This window comes from Pseudophryne corroboree, chromosome 10 (assembly GCF_028390025.1).
Source record: "Pseudophryne corroboree isolate aPseCor3 chromosome 10, aPseCor3.hap2, whole genome shotgun sequence".
In the NCBI taxonomy this organism is placed as follows: Eukaryota; Metazoa; Chordata; class Amphibia; order Anura; family Myobatrachidae; genus Pseudophryne; species Pseudophryne corroboree.
Genome location: NC_086453.1, coordinates 299,745,695 through 299,767,358, shown reverse-complemented (window position 1 = coordinate 299,767,358; position 21,664 = coordinate 299,745,695). Strand labels below are relative to the sequence as shown.

General features: G+C 46.6%; 1 protein-coding gene across 8 annotated transcripts in view; it reads right to left on the bottom strand.

The window, feature by feature from the left end:
- Window positions 1-21,664, bottom strand: part of ACOT7 (acyl-CoA thioesterase 7) — a 509,309-nt gene that overhangs the window by 90,031 nt on the left and 397,614 nt on the right. For all 8 annotated transcript variants that reach the window (XM_063943422.1, XM_063943415.1, XM_063943421.1 and 5 more), the window contains one exon: window positions 3,133-3,317. In XM_063943422.1, coding sequence (XP_063799492.1) covers window positions 3,133-3,317 — 185 coding nt within the window. The remainder of the gene's footprint in view (window positions 1-3,132; window positions 3,318-21,664) is intronic.

Sequence of the window (21,664 nt, the reverse complement as noted above, 5' to 3'; positions counted from 1 at the left end):
CGTTTCTATCAATGCAAATGATATTTAACTGTAATCATTTACTGAGCACCACACAGAACTTCCTTGTATCTTAGGCAAAGCCGTGTGCATGTTTTACAAATTACTTCCTTACGTATTAATTTTACTTTTAACTACCAATAGCAACAAATCTTTCTCAGCACGTTATCAATGATAAATGGCACACAGGAAGGCGAGATGTGAAATTACACAAATGAAAAATGCAGGTGTGTGCGTGTGTTGCGTACGCAATGTGTATTAAACAGAAATAAAACAGTTTTAAAAGACAATAGCGTACTGTTCTTACCTTCCGGTTCCGGATTCCACCAGCACTCCTACAGCGTAGCGATGCAGACGCTTATCTAGTCAGCACTACCGTATCCCTCACCACCAACACGGATACGAAGGGATACGCCTTCCCGCCCTTTGCTGACAGATACAGTCTGCTTGTGTTCGCTAGAGCGGATATGTGGAGGCCGGACGAGCCGCCAATTGATAAAGCTAATTATTTATCGTATAACATTCAATATATATTGGTAAGAGACTCAGTACGCAATGGGCGTACGGGGTACCATAATGGTACGCACTTAGCGTAGCAGACGCTAGGCCGTGGTCGAGACGCACGAGCGGCACGTTCGCTCACGGCTTACGCTGGGTATCAAGCACGCTATAGGCGGCCCGAGCACCGTAATGCTACGCTACTAGCGTAGCGGACGCTGTGCCCACGAGTGGAACACGAGCGGCGCAGACGTTCACAGGATGACACACAGTAAACCTTGTATGCAACACACTGAAAGGCTAAGCTTATACTGTAAACCTTGGTCTTGTAATGTTAACACAATGTAACGCTGATTAACCTCTATTACATAAAAGCTACTTGAGCGATTGAGACGCTCAGAATCCCTCTATACTCGCTAGAAAAACACAGACACCTTGCTGAGGTTCCAACACCTTTACTAACGAGTTTTAGCTATGTAAAAAGGGGAAAACAGTTAACAGCTTATACACTACAGCACTAACATAAAACACCTAAACAGAATAACTGAAAATATACAATATACAACAGCGTCTTAATCCTAAACAATAACAGAGAAAGAGAGAGAGAGAGTATGGCAAATACAAACAGAGAATAAGTTGGTTACAGAGAAAAATTACAGAGAAAAACTTACACACTGGGGAATGATCGCTGCGCAGTCCTGGAACCAGCTCTCTAGTTAGTCAATGATGAAAACCGTTGTGGAGAGTAGACTGAGCTGGCCCTGGCTGGCTGTCCTTATATACACTACATACAGTACACTACAAAGGGCCCTACAATCTCATTGTTCATTGGACACAGGAATCTGTCTTCACATTATAATAAAAGGTCATAGGTTGATTCGAACAGGTGGGCTGTGACTATTTCATACTGCTCTGGTGGGAGGGAATCTCAGGATTCCCGCCGCATGGATAATGAACTGCAAATACAGTAAATGTCAATAAACTTCTTATAAACATAACTATTCGCAGGAGTGATTAATCTCTTTCAAACCAATACCGGAATGTTACTAATAATATACTCTACCGTTGCATACTAAACACCACTGCTCAAAACCTGTCTGACCCTTCGTATCATACAAAGAGGGATCTCTCTGTCCATAAACCAGTTACACTAAACAAACTTACTGATATTATTAAGGGGACCATAACCTATAAAATACATTATTTGGATTAACTATGTAACGATCGAGTCGCCCGCCAGACGCACACAAACTCTACCGTAAATGCACATACCACGCGCCTGAGCGCACGACCGTGGAGGCGCCGTCACACAACTGCGAATATGCGCACGTACGGGAGAGAATGTGCACGTGCAGCGGGCAAGCGCATGGGGTTAGTACAAGGCATCATAGGTCGCTATATTTTTCGACTTTGACACTGGTTTGACGTCACAAACACGTCCTGCGTTCGGCCAGCCACTCCCCCGTTTCTCCAGCCACTCCTGCGTTTTTGCCTGAGACGCCTGCGGTTTTTAGCACACTCCCTGAAAACACTGAGTTGCCTCCCAGAAACACCCACTTCCTGTCAATCATACTACGAACACTCGAGCGACTGCAAAACGTCGCTCGAGCTTGGGTAAAACTACAAAGTTCTGAGTGAAAGTACTTAGCGCATGCGCGCTGCGTACCATGCGCATGCGCAGAATTGATGTTTTTTCATTTGATAGCTGCGCTGCGAAAATCGTCAGCGAGTGATCAACTCGGAATGACCACCATAGAGTGTAAGCTCCACTGGGGCAGGGACTGATGTGAATGGCTAAGTATTCCCTGGAAAGCGCTGCGGAAAGTGCGCGCGCTATATAAATAACTGGTAATAAAAATAATAATTCCATATGCGTTCTTTCATAGTTTTGATGTCTTCAGTATTAATCTACAATGTAGAAAATAAATAAAAACCATTGAATGAGAAGGTGTGTCCACATTTTTGACTGGAACTGTATATATGTATCTATTACACACACATATATATACACACATATTATAATGATCCAATCTATTTGGATTTTGACATATCATTGTATCATGTATCCCATAAGATAACCATATAGTCAACATGATATAAGGATATGTCAAAATCCAAATAGATTAGTTTAATATCACCAAATCCTGGTATATACAGTAGGAGAACTACTAAAACGGTTTTAGAACATAGTGCTCTTTTGATCACCAGCCAAGCAATAGTGTTTCACTAGAACCTGTACTGGTGGGTTCTTATCAAGAGGAGCTGCTTAAAAACAGTTCAAAATATACTAAGATCAAACAAACAAAAAATCTTTAAAAAACAACTATAGCCAAAGAGAAGCGCACTGGGACCATCCATATATTTGTTCATAATATACAGTGTATGTATATGTGTATATATATATATATATATATATATATATATATATAACATTTTACTCATTTATCTTTGTTATTTCTATTGAGGTAGACACACACAGCATACAACATAAAAATGCGGTATAAAGTCTTATGAAATGCAGTGACACCCATGTAGATAAGGGACTGTTAGACAGCTTCAGTGTAATTTCTACAAACATAAAAAAGTTCTGTATGTTCACGTGTTTTCCCTTTAAAGTCCCGGTGACATCCTACTTACCACTAGCTGAGGAACCGGAAGGGTTTTACCATCTTTGCTTAGGGAGACATAGGTAAAGAAAGCGCTGACTGCGCGGTATTTTTCCTGGGTGTCGTCAATTAAAGTATCCGCATCAACAAACACCTCAATCTCCATGGACTTGTTACTAGTGAAGGTCATGTGGCCAGATATGGTAATAATGCAACCTGAAACATTCCAAACAAAGATATGTTACTATTTTTAACAAAACATAAAAAATAGGTTCATATTTTCTCCGGGAGTACTCAACGTTACAAAGTCCTGGCACCTTTTGTTTCCCAGAAACGGAAAGAACTATTGTCATTGCTGGTATATTTTAACACTGCTGCCTGGAACTTTTTGTCATCCGACTGCTCCATGTCAGCAACGTCATAGCACCCGGAGACCATAGCCAGATTAAGGGGGGGTCACAGGGCATACAGTACCCCGGGCCCCCCTTTGTTAGTGGGGCCCCCAGACAGAGCACACCGACATCACTAGCTTTCCCTCTCACGCAGTAGCAGAACCAGATAGCCAGAGGGCAGTATGCATTGCACGCAGAGTGGGTGGTAATCATGTGACCGGCGGTCGGGAGGCCGATGGTCACATGACCTCCACCGACATCCCGCCTCCTTACTATCCCTATGGTTGGCATGCCGACCAACAGGGACTATTTACACTCGTGGGTGTCCACGACACCCATAGAGTGGGAATAGAACCCGTCGCCACCAAGCCCGCAAGGGGCTTGCTGCACTCACCCCTCCCCGCCGGGATCCCGGCGTCAGTATGCTGACCGGCGGTCTCCTGAGCGCCGGTCAGACATACTACACCCGGCAAAGTATCAGGTCTTATGAGCTACCGATTAAGCTTTCCAACCAGAGGAGAGATAGGAGGGTGGAGAGAGCTGTAAGTGACACAGGGATCCCATCTTCTCCTCCTCCCTGCCTGGGTCAGGGCCGGCAACAGAAATCTCGGGGCCCGGTACACTGATACCTCTGGGGCCCCCCTCTTCCCTCCAAACACCTCCCCCTCCCCCCCCCCCGGATATCAGACCCGCACATCCGTCTCTTGCATGTGCCAATAAATGTATTGCCATATAGGTGTATTGTTCAGGTGAACACAAAGAAATAGAGAATTTGACAGCAGATAAGAACCACTTGGCCCATTTAGTCTGCCCTAAACACGTGTACACACACTGATTTGCACACAGTATATCTTTGGAGTGTGGGAGGACACTCAAGTACCCAGAGGAAACCCACACAAGCATGGGGAGAATATACAAACTCCACACAGTTAGGGATGTTACTATACATACAGTACACTGCACTACTGCTGAGCAAAGTGGACCATAATATATTATCTGCACTTTGAATAGAAGTCCTCTACCAGTGAAATTAGTATTTGTTATTAATATTGTTGAATTGCTGGCATAATGTTATTTAATTCTAAAATAACATTATGCCGACAATTCAACAATATTAATAAAAACCACTAATGTCACTGCTATCAGGTAGAGACGTTCTATTGAAAATGCAGATAGTGTTATAGCATATCCTCAGCAGTAGTGCAGTATATTTTTATTAAATTGCATATTGAATGTTTTTTTAAATATTATAAAAAAACACAGATAATATTCACTATGCACTTTAATAAAAATATGCTGCATTACTTTGAAATAGCATTGCATTATTGAATATTATCTGGTTTGTTTGTTTTTTAAAACATTGTATGCTCTGGCTCATGAGAGACACTGCGTGACAGCGTTTCCACACTCTGGCTGCTGTCACTTACCAAAATACCACTGCTATCCTCCAGTTCCAAGCTGCCTGGGCTGTTTCTCCTGCAGTCCAGTGTTTCTCCTGGGCACTGGACTGGGCTCCTCTTAGGACCGTCGCCACTGCAAAGACTTAAGTGAACTGTGAAAGGCGGGGAGTAAGTGAAGGGTGTAGCGTCGCATGGATGCGTCATGTGATATCTACGCACACAGTGGGACACAGACAGGTGAATGTGGGCAGTGGCTGGGTTACCGCCGCAGAGAGGGGGGGGGGGGGGGGGGTTCCAGTGGCAAACGCAGGATTTCCATAGGGGGGTTTCCGTACATGTATGTATTCATGTGTTTGTATACGTATATGTGTGGGTGGGTATACATGTACTGTGTTTGAATATACTGTATATAATCCCAGTAAAAAAGGCAGGTGCACTCAGATTTTACAAAAAAACTGTAATGATGCAAAGTCACAGCATATCAACATGTCAGGGCTACGGGCCCCCGAAACGTGAATATGCTGTGACTTTGCATCATTACAATTTTTTTGTAATATCTGAGTGCACCTGCCTTTTTTATCAGGATTATAATTATTTACAGAGGGCACTTGAGTATTATTTTGAATGTCAGAGGAGTGGCGGACCACCGTACACACACACACACACACACACACACACACACACACACACACACACACACAGTATACATGGACACAGCATACATACACACACACACACACACACACACACACACACACACACACACACAATATAGCACACATAGTATACATGCACACAGCATACATACAAACACACACACAGACTATACATGCATGCAGCATACATACAGTATACATGCACGCAGCATACATACACACTGCATACATACATACATACATACATACACAGTATACATACGTATAGCATACATACACACAGTATACATGCATACATACACCCACAGTATACATGCATTCATAGTGTACATACACACACACTATACATGCATATAGCATGCTTTGCATACACACACACTACACATGTCATACATACACACACCATTATAAGTAACTACAGCCTTCCATCACCATCCCCCCCAGCCAGCCTATTTTATTACACACCACCGGCCTCTCCTTCAATCCCAACATACAGTATCTAACACCCACCTGGATTCAGTGAGAGTATTGGACACATCCACTGCCTACCCAGTGCCCTCACCGTCACCAGCCTTTTTCTCTTTCACCTCACGTACAAGTACAGTACCTCCTGAGAGGAGCTGTGTGCTGCGCTGTCACTGCAGCTCCCTCTACAGGCACCAAGAAGCAAGCGTCTCTGTGTAAGGATGGAGCTGCTGCAGCCTGTCAGTTCCTCACGCTGTATACACACACACAAAAAACGATCAGCAGCGCAGATGGACCGGCGGCCAGGGGGGGTTTCTAGGTACTCTGAACCCCCCCCCCCCCTGCGTGCACGTCTGGGTTCCACCGACGGAGTTGTCAACTATACAGTGCCACGGCTCTCTTCCGGCCAGCGCAATCCATTTAAATTTTACCCCATCCTACGTGTTGCACTGACACAGCTTGATGCCATGGTTGATGCCCAGATCCTTGGGGCCCCTCACAACGTCGGGGCCCGGTACGGGTGTCCCCTTTGACCCCCCCTGTCGCCGGGCCTGGGTCCTATGTAACCTGGCATTATTCAACTATTAGTTTAGATCTAATATACCCCATTGGATTAAATTTAATATACACAATCCATACATCCTAACATGACTCAGTCCTGGAGGGATAACATGCTATATTAAGTTATGATTGCAATCACCTGTGTTGAAACACCTTTCATATCTATGAAATAGTTCAACACAGGTGATACCAATCATATATTAAGAATGAAGTCCAGGTAAACAGCATTTTATCCCTCCTGGAATGGGTCATGTTGGGGAGTATGCACAATCTAAAATACACTCCCCCGCCTTCCACTGGGGCCCCCTTGTCTTAAGTGCCCCGGGCACCCCCAAGGCTTAATCCGGCCCTGCCGGAGACACTTACCTAGCCATAGGACCTTCAGCAGGTAAGGCGAGCATCAGTACCTTATTTCATAGTAACGGTATATATTTGCATAGGAAAAAGCACTGCATTTCTCAACTGAGCAAAAAAACGACAACTGCCATCAGTGGGGTAAATAGGCACATGCCTTAGGGTGCCTGGAGACCTACGAGCGAGACTGTTATGCCGACACCATGCATGCAGCTATACTTTGCACAACCACGTACCACAGAGGACACACAATGCCTTTGTGTATGGTAGAAAAAATAAGAATTTACTTACCGATAATGCTATTTCTCGTAGTCCGTAGTGGATGCTGGGGACTCCGTAAGGACCATGGGGAATAGCGGCTCCGCAGGAGACAGGGCACAAAAGTAAAAGCTTTATGATCAGGTGGTGTGCACTGGCTCCTCCCCCCATGACCCTCCTCCAAGCCTCAGTTAGGATACTGTGCCCGGACGAGCGTACACAATAAGGAAGGATTTTGAATCCCGGGTAAGACTCATACCAGCCACACCAATCACACCGTACAACCTGTGATCTGAACCCAGTTAACAGCATGATAACAGCGGAGCCTCTGAAAAGATGGCTCACAACAATAATAACCCGTTTTAGTTAACAATAACTATGTACAAGTATTGCAGACAATCCGCACTTGGGATGGGCGCCCAGCATCCACTACGGACTACGAGAAATAGAATTATCGGTAAGTAAATTCTTATTTTCTCTGACGTCCTAAGTGGATGCTGGGGACTCCGTAAGGACCATGGGGATTATACCAAAGCTCCCAAACGGGCGGGAGAGTGCAGATGACTCTGCAGCACCGAATGAGAGAACTCCAGGTCCTCCTCAGCCAGGGTATCAAATTTGTAGAATTTTGCAAACGTGTTTGCCCCTGACCAAGTAGCAGCTCGGCAAAGTTGTAAAGCCGAGACCCCTCGGGCAGCCGCCCAAGATGAGCCCACCTTCCTTGTGGAATGGGCATTTACATATTTTGGCTGTGGCAGGCCTGCCACAGAATGTGCAAGCTGAATTGTACTACACATCCAACTAGCAATCGTCTGCTTAGAAGCAAGAGCACCCAGTTTGTTGGGTGCATACAGGATAACAGCAAGTCAGTTTTCCTGACTCCAGCCGTCCTGGAAACATATTTTCAGGGCCCTGACAACATCTAGCAACTTGGAGTCCTCCAAGTCCCTAGTAGCCGCAGGTACCACAATAAGCTGGTTCAGGTGAAACGCTGACACCACCTTAGGGAGAAACTGGGGACGAGTCCGCAGCTCTGCCCTGTCCGAATGGACAATCAGATATGGGCTTTTGTGAGACAAAGCCGCCAATTCTGACACTCGCCTGGCCGAGGCCAGGGCCAACAGCATGGTCACTTTCCATGTGAGATATTTCAAATCCACAGATTTGAGCGGTTTAAACCAATGTGATTTGAGGAATCCCAGAACTACGTTGAGATCCCACAGTGCCACTGTAGGCACAAAAGGGGGTTGTATATGCAGTACTCCCTTGACAAACTTCTGGACTTCAGGAACTGAAGCCAATTCTTTCTGGAAGAAAATCGACAGGGCCGAAATTTGAACCTTAATGGACCCCAATTTGAGGCCCATAGACACTCCTGTTTGCAGGAAATGCAGGAATCGACCGAGTTGAAATTCCTCCGTGGGGCCTTCCTGGCCTCACACCATGCAACATATTTTCGCCAAATGTGGTGATAATGTTGTGCGGTCACCTCCTTCCTGGCTCTGACCAGGGTAGGGATGACCTCTTCCGGAATGCCTTTTTCCCTTAGGATCCGGCGTTCAACCGCCATGCCGTCAAACGCAGCCGCGGTAAGACTTGGAACAGACATGATCCTTGCTGAAGCAAGTCCCTTCTTAGTATCTCTTGAAGTTCCGGGTACCAAGTCCTTCTTGGCCAATCCGGAGCAACGAGTATAGTTCTTACTCCTCTCCGTCTTATAATTCTCAGGACCTTGGGTATGAGAGGCAGAGGAGGGAACACATACACCGACTGGTACACCCACGGTGTTACCAGAGCGTCCCTGCTATTGCCTGAGGGTCTCTTGACCTGGCGCAATACCTGTCCAGTTTTTTGTTCAGACGGGACGCCATCATGTCCACCTTTGGTCTTTCCCAACGGTTCACAATCATGTGGAAGACTTCCAGATGAAGTCCCCACTCTCCCGGGTGGAGGTCGTGCCTGCTGAGGAAGTCTGCTTCCCAGTTGACCACTCCCGGAATGAACACCGCTGACAGTGTTATCACATGATTTTTCGCCCAGCGAAGAATCCTTGCTGCCATTGCCCTCCTGCTTCTTGTGCCGCCCTGTCTGTTTACGTGGGCGACTGCCGTGATGTTGTCCGACTGGATCAGCACCGGTTGACTTTGAAGCAGAGGTCTTCCTAGGCTCAGAGCATTGTAAATTGCCCTTAGCTCCAGTATATTTATGTGGAGAGAAGTCTCCAGACTTGACCACACTCCTTGGAAATTTCTTCCCCGTGTGACTGCTCCCCAGCCTCTCAGGCTGGCATCCGTGGTCACCAGGACCCAGTCCTGAATGCCGAATCTGCTGCCCTCTAGTAGATGAGCACTCTGCAGCCACCACAGAAGAGACACCCTTGTCCTTGGAGACAGGATTATCCGCTGATGCATCTGAAGATGCGATCCGGACCATTCGTCCAGCAGATCCCACTGAAAAATTCTTGCGTGAAATCTGCCGAATGGAATCGCTTCGTAAGAAGCCACCATTTTTCCCAGGACTCTTGTGCATTGATGCACTGACACTTGGCCTGGTTCTAGGAGGTTCCTAACTAGCTCGGATAACTCCCTGGCTTTCTCCTCCGGGAGAAACACCTTTTTCTGGACTGTGTCCAGAATCATCCCTAGGAACAGCAGACGTGTCGTCGGAATCAGCTGCGATTTTGGAATATTTAGAATCCACCCGTGCTGTCGTAGAACTACTTGAGATAGTGCTACTCCGACCTCCAACTGTTCTCTGGACCTTGCCCTTATCAGGAGATCGTCCAAGTAAGGGATAATTAAGACGCCTTTTCTTTGAAGAAGAATCATCATTTCGGCCATTACCTTGGTAAAGACCCGGGGTGCCGTGGACACTCCAAACGGCAGCGTCTGAAACTGATAGTGACAGTTCTGTACCACGAACCTGAGGTACCCTTGGTGAGAAGGGCAAATTGGGACATGGAGGTAAGCATCCTTGATGTCCAGGGACACCATATAGTCCCCTTCTTCCTGGTTCGCTATCACTGCTCTGAGTGACTCCATCTTGATTTGAACCTTTGTATGTAAGTGTTCAAAGATTTCAGATTTAGAATAGGTCTCACCGAGCCGTCTGGCTTCAGTACCACAAATAGTGTGGAATAATACCCCTTTCCTTGTTGTAGGAGGGGTACTTTGATTATCACCTGCTGGGAATACAGCTTGTGAATTGTTTCCAATACTGCCTCCCTGTCGGAGGGAGACGTTGGTAAAGCAGACTTCAGGAACCTGCGAGGGGGAGACGTCTCGAACTTCCAATCTGTACCCCTGGGATACTACTTGTAGGATCCAGGGGTCCACTTGCGAGTGAGCCCTCTGCGCGCTGAAACTCTTGAGACGACCCCCCACCGCACCTGAGTCCGCTTGTACGGCCCCAGCGTCATGCTGAGGACTTGGCAGAAGCGGTGGAGGGCTTCTGTTCCTGGGAAGGGGCTGCCTGCTGCAGTCTTCTTCCCTTTCCTCTACCCCTGGGCAGATATGACTGGCCTTTTGCCCGCTTGCCCTTATGGGGACGAAAGGACTGAGGCTGAAAAGACGGTGTCTTTTTCTGCTTCCATGTGCCGTTTGGAATCTGCATCACCTGACCACTGTCGTGTCCATAAACATCTTCTGGCATACATGGACATCGTACTTACTCTTGATGCCAGAGTGCAAATATCCCTCTGTGCATCTCGCATATATAGAAATGCATCCTTTAAATGCTCTATAGTCAATAAAATACTGTCCCTGTCAAGGGTATCAATATTTTCAGTCAGGGAATCCGACCAAGCCACCCCAGCGCTGCACATCCAGGCTGAGGCGATCGCTGGTCGCAGTATAACACCAGTATGTGTGTATATACTTTTTAGGATATTTTCCAGCCTCCTATCAGCTGGCTCCTTGAGGGCAGCCGTATCTGGAGACGGTAACGCCACTTGTTTTGATAAGCGTGTGAGCGCCTTATCCACCCTAGGGGGTGTTTCCCAACGCGCCCTAACTTCTGGCGGGAAAGGGTATAACGCCAATAATTTTCTATCGGGGGAACCCCACGCATCATCACACACTTCATTTAATTTATCTGATTCAGGAAAAACTACAGGTAGTTTTTTCACACCCCACATAATACCCTTTTTTGTGGTACTTGTAGTATCAGAAATATGTAACACCTCCATCATTGCCCTTAACATGTAACGTGTGGCCCTAATGGAAAATACGTTTGTTTCTTCACCGTCGACACTGGAGTCAGTGTCCGTGTCTGTGTCGACCGACTGAGGTAATGGGCGTTTTAAAGCCCCTGACGGTGTTTGAGACGCCTGGACAGGTACTAATTGGTTTGCCGGCCGTCTCATGTCGTCAACCGACCTTGCAGCGTGTTGACATTATCACGTAATTCCCTAAATAAGCCATCCATTCCGGTGTCGACTCCCTGGAGAGTGACATCACCATTACAGGCAATTGCTCCGCCTCCTCACCAACATCGTCCTCATACATGTCGACACATACGTACCGACACACAGCACACACACAGGGAATGCTCTGATAGAGGACAGGACCCCACTAGCCCTTTGGGGAGACAGAGGGAGAGTTTGCCAGCACACACCAAAACGCTATACAGGTTGAGTATCCCATATCCAAATATTCCGAAATACGGAATATTCCGAAATACGGACTTTTTTGAGTGAGAGTGAGATAGTGAAACCTTTGTTTTTTGATGGCTCAATGTACACAAAGTTTGTTTAATACACAAAGTTATTAAAAATATTGTATTAACTGACCTTCAGGCTGTGTGTATAAGGTATATATGAAACATAAATGAGTTGTGTAAATGTACACACACTTTGTTTAATGCACAAAGTTATAAAAAATATTGTCTAAAATGAACTTCAGGCTGTGTGTATAAGGTGTATATGTAACATAAATGCATTCTATGCTTAGATTTAGGTCCCATCACCATGATATCTCATTATGGTATGCAATTATTCCAAAATACGGAAAAATCCCATATCCAAAATACCTCTGGTCCCAAGCATTTTGGATAAGGGAGACTCAACCTGTAATTATACAGGGACAACCTTATATAAGTGTTTTCCCTTATAGCATCTTAATATATTATAATATCGCCACACAAAATGCCCCCCCTCTCTGTTTTAACCCTGTTTCTGTAGTGCAGTGCAGGGGAGAGCCTGGGAGCCTTCCTAGCAGCGGAGCTGTGTAGGAAAATGGCGCTGTGTGCTGAGGAGAATAGGCCCCGCCCCCTTTTCGGCGGGCTTCTTCTCCCGTTTTTCTGACAACCTGGCAGGGGTTAAATACATCCATATAGCCCCAGAGGCTATATGTGATGTATTTTTAGCCAGCATAGGTACTTTCATTGCTTCCCAGGGCGCCCCCCCCAGCGCCCTGCACCCTCAGTGACCGTTGGTGTGAAGTGTGCTGAGAGCAATGGCGCACAGCTGCCGTGCTGTGCGCTACCTTAAGAAGACTGGGAAGTCTTCAGCCGCCGATTTCTGGACCTCTCCTCTCTTCAGCATCTGCAAGGGGGTCGGCGGCGTGGCTCCGGTGACCCATCCAGGCTGTACCTGTGATCGTCCCTCTGGAGCTAGTGTCCAGTAGCCTAAGAAGCCAATCCATCCTGCACGCAGGTGAGTTCACTTCTTCTCCCCTAAGTCCCTCGTTGCAGTGAGCCTGTTGCCAGCAGGACTCACTGAAAATAAAAAACCTAACAAAACTTTTACTCTAAGCAGCTCTTTAGGAGAGCCACCTAGATTGCACCCTTCTCGGCCGGGCACAAAAACCTAACTGAGGCTTGGAGGAGGGTCATAGGGGGAGGAGTCAGTGCACACCACCTGATCCTAAAGCTTTTACTTTTGTGCCCTGTCTCCTGCGGAGCCGCTATTCCCCATGGTCCTTACGGAGTCCCCAGCATCCACTTAGGACGTCAGAGAAACAGAATTTAGACTGAATTTTGCGATGACCTATTAGAATTGGGGGAATAGTAAATTTACAGTACAGACTGAAGTGGTGTATGGTACTGGTACAATATGATTACAATTCACTGCCAAAATGTATCACCCTGGGGCTTTCAAAATCATCCATGCCAGTGGCATGAAGTCTCCTGAGAACAGAGGTCCATCATGGAGATCCTTGGTGGCGTTCTCTGCATTTTATACCCTTCCTTGTGAAAATCCCATTTTATCTGGGAACCAACACGGGACAAGAGAAGGGGATCCAAAGTGATGAAACAAAGGTGAGGTGAGTGCGGGACTCATTTGGGATTTTGTTTCTTTTTTAAAGGTTCTATTAGCCTGCAAAGTTACCAGCTAGTCACAGTGTCAATGGTTGTGTGTTTTACAAAGTGCAACTTGGTTTTAGCATATTAGGAAAGGGTTACCATAGCTACCCACCATGCTGTGGATGGCAGGAGCGTGACAGGGAAGTACACAGACTTGTGTGTGAGCAGCTTTACCCTATTCGGCCTCATACACAAATGCATTCATTTGAAATGTCTAGAACATTTTCACAAACCAATCATGGTTGACAATTCTATCCCCGCCCCCCCTTCCCCCCAAATAGAGATTACGGATATTTTATTTTTGACCAATAATATAGATTTCAGTTTCATCCTGACACATCAGAGATAATAAAGTCAAATATATATGTATATATATATTATATATATATATATATATATATATATATATATATATATATATATATATATATATATATGCAGCCGGCATACAGCATAAGCGGCTCATTAGCTTCTCTCTATGCCATACCCCCTACTTTCCTTAAGAATCAGGTATGTGAATACGGTTTGGCAAACAGCACAGTAATGAGGAGGATTGAGAGGACTCCAAAAGCATGACTGTTTTAAAGGTTTACTAACTACCATCCGTATCCAATGCTGAGCATGGCTGCTGGACCCATTCACTTCTGCTGTTATTGCTATTTCAATATTGGTTAAGCTGCTGCATCAGCTAAAATGTGATTGCGGTTTCTATCTATGATTGGTTGCTGGACACGCTAAGCCCAACCATCAGCTTTCTGGGTCACATCACGTGTCAAAGGTGCAGAGACTGTCCACTCTATTAACCCCAGCCAGGTGGTAAATTAACCTGCACTACACCCATTGACCTGGACCAGATTAGAACAATTGTTCCTAGCTAATCCACATCTCTCACATCACCCATGAATGGTATTGTTTACCTACACAACTCCACTTCCCTCTGTAACTTTTTCCTGTGCACTTGGGAAAGTAATAACTGTGTGTAATAAATTCACATACTTCTCTGATGCATTAATTTAAAAATCTTAAATCTCTGTGACATTATAGGAACCTGATTTACCATCTTGCACTACATCCCCAACAACTTCTCCTATGGCCAGCCACACTCTTAGACCAGGAAACATTGATGGTAGAGGAGTGTGCATTCTATATTCTCCGAGCTGTATCTGCAGTATCATACCCCACTCCAGAACCCCCTCTCTCTGGGGTCTATTCATGAAGCAATGAAAAGAGTGGAGAAGTGAGCCTTTGGAGACGTTGCCCATGGCAACCAATCAGCTGCTCCGTACAATTGTATAGTATGCAAATTATAAATGTTACTTCAATGCTGATTGGTTGCCATGGGCAACTTCTCCACACTTTTCACTGCTTCATGAATAGAACCTTCTGTTTGCTTCACAACTCACTTTTTTCCTTTCATCTGTCATATATATACTAGTCTCACTTATACTACCCACACTAATACCCTCACACCTACCCTGCTCCCACCTATACTACCTACACTATTACACCCTCACACCTACCATACCCACACTATCACATCCTCACGCCTACCCTACTCCCACTTATACTACCCACACTATTACAACTTCCCACCTACCCATACTACCCACACTAAGGCATCCTCACACCTACCGTACTCACACTAGTACACCTTCTCATCTACCTTATTCCAACCCATACTATCCACACTAATAGCCTCACACCTACCTTACTCCCCCCATAATACCCACACTATTACACTCTCACACCTACCCTACTTTCAATACTAATACCCACACTAATACCCTCATACTTACCCTACTCACACTAATACACTCTCACGTCTACACTACCTACAATAATACCCTAACCCTACTCCCATCTATAATACCTATAATACCCACATTAATGCCCTCATACCAACCCTACTCTAACCTACACTAACACCCTCACAACTGTCCCAATCTCCACTCTGAGCCACACTTGCTCCTCTGGTATAAGCTGGACCCTCTGCCAATTAGAATGTCATTTTGTACGTATGTCACATTTTCCCCTCCATCAAATGCTGCGGAGCACTCCAGTGCCTTGCAAATCAATGATACAGTAATACTACCAATTATACACTGAATCACTAGAAATCACTAAAGTGCAATTAAACAAATATAACAACATCAAGGACACTTCATTTTGTCTAAAAACCGGACATGTGTTGTAGATGAGAGCAGAAAGAGTCCAGCTTGAAATGATTTCACGAAACCCCTTGTTGTCAGCTCACTGTAATACATATTGAAGCTGTTCCCGAACATCTCTTGCATGACATATGGCAATCTGCACACTCCTCCTATTCCTTGTGCAGTTTTCAGTTGAGCGCTTGGTACAACATGCAGCAATAGGAAATGAGGATCCTATATTTTGGCAAAATTCCCTCTAAATGAATTATGGTATTAAAGATTTAAACATAGGCTTAGCCTTAACAGAAATGTTATATATATGACATATAAAGTGACTTACGAGAACAAGTACATGTCGGTCTCAATAAAGATAGGGGATTACATTAGAAAGAAAAGGCTGGTAATGCACTAAAATTCACTATTAATTTTTAATGGCAGTAAAAGCATTGCTGAACCTTATACATGGTTAGTGGTGCAGGATAGATAGCCTACGATTCACAAAGCAGAGGAAAAATAAGAATTTACTTACCGATAATTCTATTTCTCATAGTCCGTAGTGGATGCTGGGGACTCCGTAAGGACCATGGGGAATAGCGGCTCCGCAGGAGACTGGGCACATCTAAAGAAAGCTTTAGGACTATCTGGTGTGCACTGGCTCCTCCCCCTATGACCCTCCTCCAAGCCTCAGTTAGGATACTGTGCCCGGACGAGCGTACACAATAAGGAAGGATTTTGAATCCCGGGTAAGACTCATACCAGCCACACCAATCACACCGTATAACCTGTGATCTGAACCCAGTTAACAGCATGATAACAGAGGAGCCTCTGAAAGATGGCTCACAACAATAATAACCCGATTTTTGTAACAATAACTATGTACAAGTATTGCAGACAATCCGCACTTGGGATGGGCGCCCAGCATCCACTACGGACTATGAGAAATAGAATTATCGGTAAGTAAATTCTTATTTTCTCTAACGTCCTAAGTGGATGCTGGGGACTCCGTAAGGACCATGGGGATTATATCAAAGCTCCCAAACGGGCGGGAGAGTGCGGATGACTCTGCAGCACCAAATGAGAGAACTCCAGGTCCTCCTCAGCCAGGATATCAATTTTGTAGAAATTGTAGAAACTGACCAAGAAGCTGCTCGGCAAAGTTGTAAAGCCGAGACCCCTCGGGCAGCCGCCCAAGATGAGCCCACCTTCCTTGTGGAATGGGCATTTACAGATTTTTGGCTGTGGCAGGCCTGCCACAGAATGTGCAAGCTGAATTGTACTACAAATCCAACGAGCAATAGTCTGCTTAGAAGCAGGAGCACCCAGCTTGTTGGGTGCACACAGGATAAACAGCGAGTCAGATTTCCTGACTCCAGCCGTCCTGGAAACATATATTTTCAGGGCACTGACAACGTCTAGCAACTTGGAGGCCTCCAAGTCCCTAGTAGCCGCAGGCACCACCAATAGGTTGGTTCAGGTGAGACGCTGAAACCACCTTGGGGAGAAACTGAGGACGAGTCCTCAATTCCGCCCTGTCCGAATGGAAAATCAGATAAGGGCTTTTTCAGGATAAAGCCGCCAATTCTGACACGCGCCTGGCCCAGGCCAGGGCCAACAGCATGACCACTTTCCATGTGAGATATTTTAACTCCACAGATTTAAGTGGTTCAAACCAATGTGACTTTTGGAACCCAAAACTACATTGAGATCCCAAAGTGCCACTGGAGGCACAAAAGGAGGCTGTATATGCAGTACCCCTTTTACAAACGTCTGAACTTCAGGGACTGAAGCTAGTTCTTTTTGGAAGAAAATTGACAGGGCCGAAATTTGAACCTTAATGGACCCCAATTTCAGGCCCATAGACACTCCTGTTTGCAGGAAATGTAGGAATCGACCCAGTTGAATTTCCTCCGTCGGGCCTTACTGGCCTCGCACCACGCAACATATTTTCGCCAATTGCGGTGATAATGTTTTTGCGGTTACATCCTTCCTGGCTTTGATCAGGATAGGGATGACTTCATCCGGAATGCCTTTTTTCCTTCAGGATCCGGCGTTCAACCGCCATGCCGTCAAACGCAGCCGCGGTAAGTCTTGGAACAGACAGGGTCCTTGCTGGAGCAGGTCCCTTCTTAGAGGTAGAGGCCACGGATCCTCCGTGAGCATCTCTTGAAGTTCCGGTTACCAAGTCCTTCTTGGCCAATCCGGAACCACGAATATAGTGCTTACTCCTCTCCATCTTATCAATCTCAGTACCTTGGGTATGAGAGGCAGAGGAGGGAACACATACCCTGACTGGTACACCCACGGTGTTACCAGAGCGTCTACAGCTTATTGCCTGAGGGTCCCTGGACCTGGCGCAATACCTGTCGAGTTTTTAATCATGTGGAAGACTTCTGGGTGAAGTCCCCACTCTCCCGGGTGGAGGTCGTGCTGAGGAAGTCTGCTTCCCAGTTGTCCACTCCCGGAATGAATACTGCTGACAGTGCTATCACATGATTTTCCGCCCAGCGAAGAATCCTTGCAGCTTCTGCCATTGCCCTCCTGCTTCTTGTGCCACCCTGTCTGTTTACGTGGGTGACTGCCGTGATGTTGTCCGACTAGATCAACACCGGCTGACCTTGAAGCAGAGGTCTTGCTAAGCTTAGAGCATTGTAAATGTCCCTTAGCTTCAGGATATTTAACCCTTTTTTAACCCTTTCTGTAGTGTAGTGACTGCAGGGGAGAGCCAGGGGAGCTTCCCTCCAACGGAGCTGTGAGGGAAAATGGCGCCAGTGTGCTGATGAGATAGGCTCCGCCCCTTTTTCGCGGACTTTTCTCCTGCTTTTTTATGGATTCTGGCAGGGGTTAAATGCATCCATATAGCCCAGGAGCTATATGTGATGCATTTTTTTTTGCCATCCAAGGTGTTTTTATTGCGTCTCAGGGCGCCCCCCCCCAGCGCCCTGCACCCTCAGTGACCGAAGTGTGAAGTGTGCTGAGAGCAATGGCGCACAGCTGCAGTGCTGTGCGCTACCTTGTTGAAGACAGGACGTCTTCTGCCGCCGATTTTCCGGACCTCTTCTGCCTTCTGGCTCTGTAAGGGGGCCGGCGGCGCGGCTCTGGGACCCATCCAAGCTGGGCCTGTGATCGTCTCTGGAGCTAATGTCCAGTAGCCTAAGAAGCCCAATCCACTCTGCACGCAGGTGAGTTCGCTTCTTCTCCCCTTAGTCCCTCGATGCAGTGAGCCTGTTGCCAGCAGGTCTCACTGAAAATAAAAAACCTAATCTAAAACTTTCACTAAGAAGCTCAGGAGAGCCCCTAGTGTGCACCCTTCTCGTTCGGGCACAGAGATCTAACGGAGGCTTGGAGGAGGGTCATAGGGGGAGGAGCCAGTGCACACCAGATAGTCCTAAATCTTTCTTTAGATGTGCCCAGTCTCCTGCGGAGCCGCTATTCCCCATGGTCCTTACGGAGTCCCCAGCATCCACTTAGGACGTTAGAGAAATAGTGAAGACGATAAAGTGGTTATACGCTGGTTGGGTAACAGGGAGATCACACTGTATTCTGAAGGTGTTCTGCGCAAATGTTCTAAAAGCATACCTACCTATAGCCCTGATTATCATGGCCCCAAATGGGTGGCTCTTCTGAAAAGTGGATGAGACTTCATCAAAGCAACAGGTCTGGTGGTGTTTGCAGAGATCATGGCCAGGCGTCTGTGGATCATGGACATGGTTTATTTTGCTTTTAACTAGTTGGGAGTTATGTAAAATTGTATGATAGTAAGTCAAACAAGTTGGATTTGTAATAGGAGCTCCGTTTCCTGTTACGGTGGATTTCGATGGTATTCTTCACAGTGACTGTGTAAGGAGGAGCTCACTGATGAGGTCTACATGTGATTTACCTTTATTATCTCGTGTGGAAGTTCTCTTCACAGTGATTATATAAAGGTGAGCTCATAGATAAAATCTGGGGGTCGGTATGAATGACCGACGGGATACCGGCGGTCAAAATACCGACGCTGGCATACTGAAGTATGAAATCCCGACAGGGGTGAGTTTACTATGCTATCCCCTGTTCCCTCCCTTCCCGCAGCCTAACCCTAACCTCCCCACGGTGGTGCCTAACCGTAACCACCCATGCCTCGCAGCCTAACTATCCCCGGTAGTGCCTAACCCTAACCTCCACGGTGTTGGCTAAACCTACTCCCCCCCCCCCCCAGCAGTAATCGGTAGCTATACGTACAACGATTGGGATCCTGGGGTGTAAGAGTTGTGGTGTCAGTATCCTGACCCTGTCAAGAATTACGGTGTCAGGATTTTGACTGCTGGGATTCTGGCAGGCGGGATCTTATCCGCATCCCGATATCCATGTGTGATTTACCCTCATTATCTTATGTGACAGCGACTGCATAAAGAATAATCTCACTGATGTCTACATGTGATTATTATCTTGTGTGGAATTGTCCCTCAGTGATTGTATAAGGAGGAGCTTGAAGATCTGATTTACCGTCATTATATTGTGTGGCAGTGCTCCTCACAGTGACCGTGCAAGTAAGCTCTCTGATCATGTCTATATGTGACTTTCCCCTCCCCCCCTCTAGTGTAGCAGTGCTCCCCACAGGATCTGTGAAAGGATGGACTAGGGGCCTAATTCAGACCTGATCGCAGCAGCAAATTTGTTAGCAAATGGGTAAACCTATGTGCAGTGCAGGGAGGGGGGGGGGGGGGCATATGTAACATGTGCAGAGAGTTAGATATGGGTGGGTTGTTTTGTTTCTGTGCAGGGTATATACTGACTGCTTTATTTTTACACTGCAATTCAGATTTCAGTTTGAACACACTCCACCCAAATCTAACTCTCTCTGCACATGTTATATCTGACCCCCCCTCCCTGCAATGCACATGGTTTTGTCCATTTGCTAACAAATTTGCTGCTGTGATCAGGTCATAGTTAGGCCCTATGATTGCGTCTGTGACTTGACTTAGCAGATATTACTTTTTTCATTCTAGCTTCTTGACCTTTAAAGTAGTGAGACTCTGGATAAAAGAACATATACCTACAGCCACTTTGCAGTATATTTTATATTTTATGTATTTTGTTTAGGCGTAGCAAGGATAAGTAGGATCATGAGGGCACAATCAAATTTTTGGTCAATTAAAAAGCAAAAATTTTGAGCCAAAAATCTTCCTAATAAAAGTCAATATATTCCTGGCCGAAGAAGTTACAATTCTTTCATGGTCTGCAGGTTATACATGTGCCTGCGGCAACTGGACTCATGGACATTACTGAATCAGAACCAATGAGTTCCGGGAAACGTTACCTTTACAGCTAGAATTTGTGCTGTAGTCAGGAGCGGTTCTTGGTGCGGTCAAGCAGCGCCTTCACCCGGGGCGCTGCGGCCTGGGGGCGTGGCCGCAGTTACCACCAACTACCCGCACCTCGCTCCACGGCTGCAGCAGACGCCGTGGGCTGTGTGGGCGTCCGCTGCAGCCGGCTCTAGGGACAGACACCAGAGGTCAGCACTGACTTCTAGTGTCTGTGCGGCGCTGCTATGGGAGAGACGTCATGACGTCTCTCCCATAGAGAGGAGCCGGCGGCCAGAAGGAGCAGCAGCAGCAGCGGTCGGGAAGCAGGAGCGGGGCAGTGGTATTGTTTTATTTTTGTGTGTGTGTGTGTTTGTAAGCGGCGACAGGGGGCACAGCGACAAGGGGCAAAGCAACAGGGGGCACAACTACTGGGGGCAATGAAAGAGGGGGCACAACTACTGGGGGCAAAGCAACAGGGGGCACAACTACTGGGGGCAAAGCAACAGGGGGCACAACTACTGGGGGCAAAGCAACAGGGGGCACAACTACTGGGGGCAAAGCAACAGGGGGCACAACTACTGGGGGCAAAGCAACAGGGGGCACAACTACTGGGGGCAATGAAAGAGGGGGCACAACTACTGGGGGAAATGAAAGAGGGGGCACAACTACTGGGGGCAAAGCAACAGGGGGCACAGCTACTGGGGGCAAAGCAACAGGGGGCACAACTACTGGGGGCAAAGCA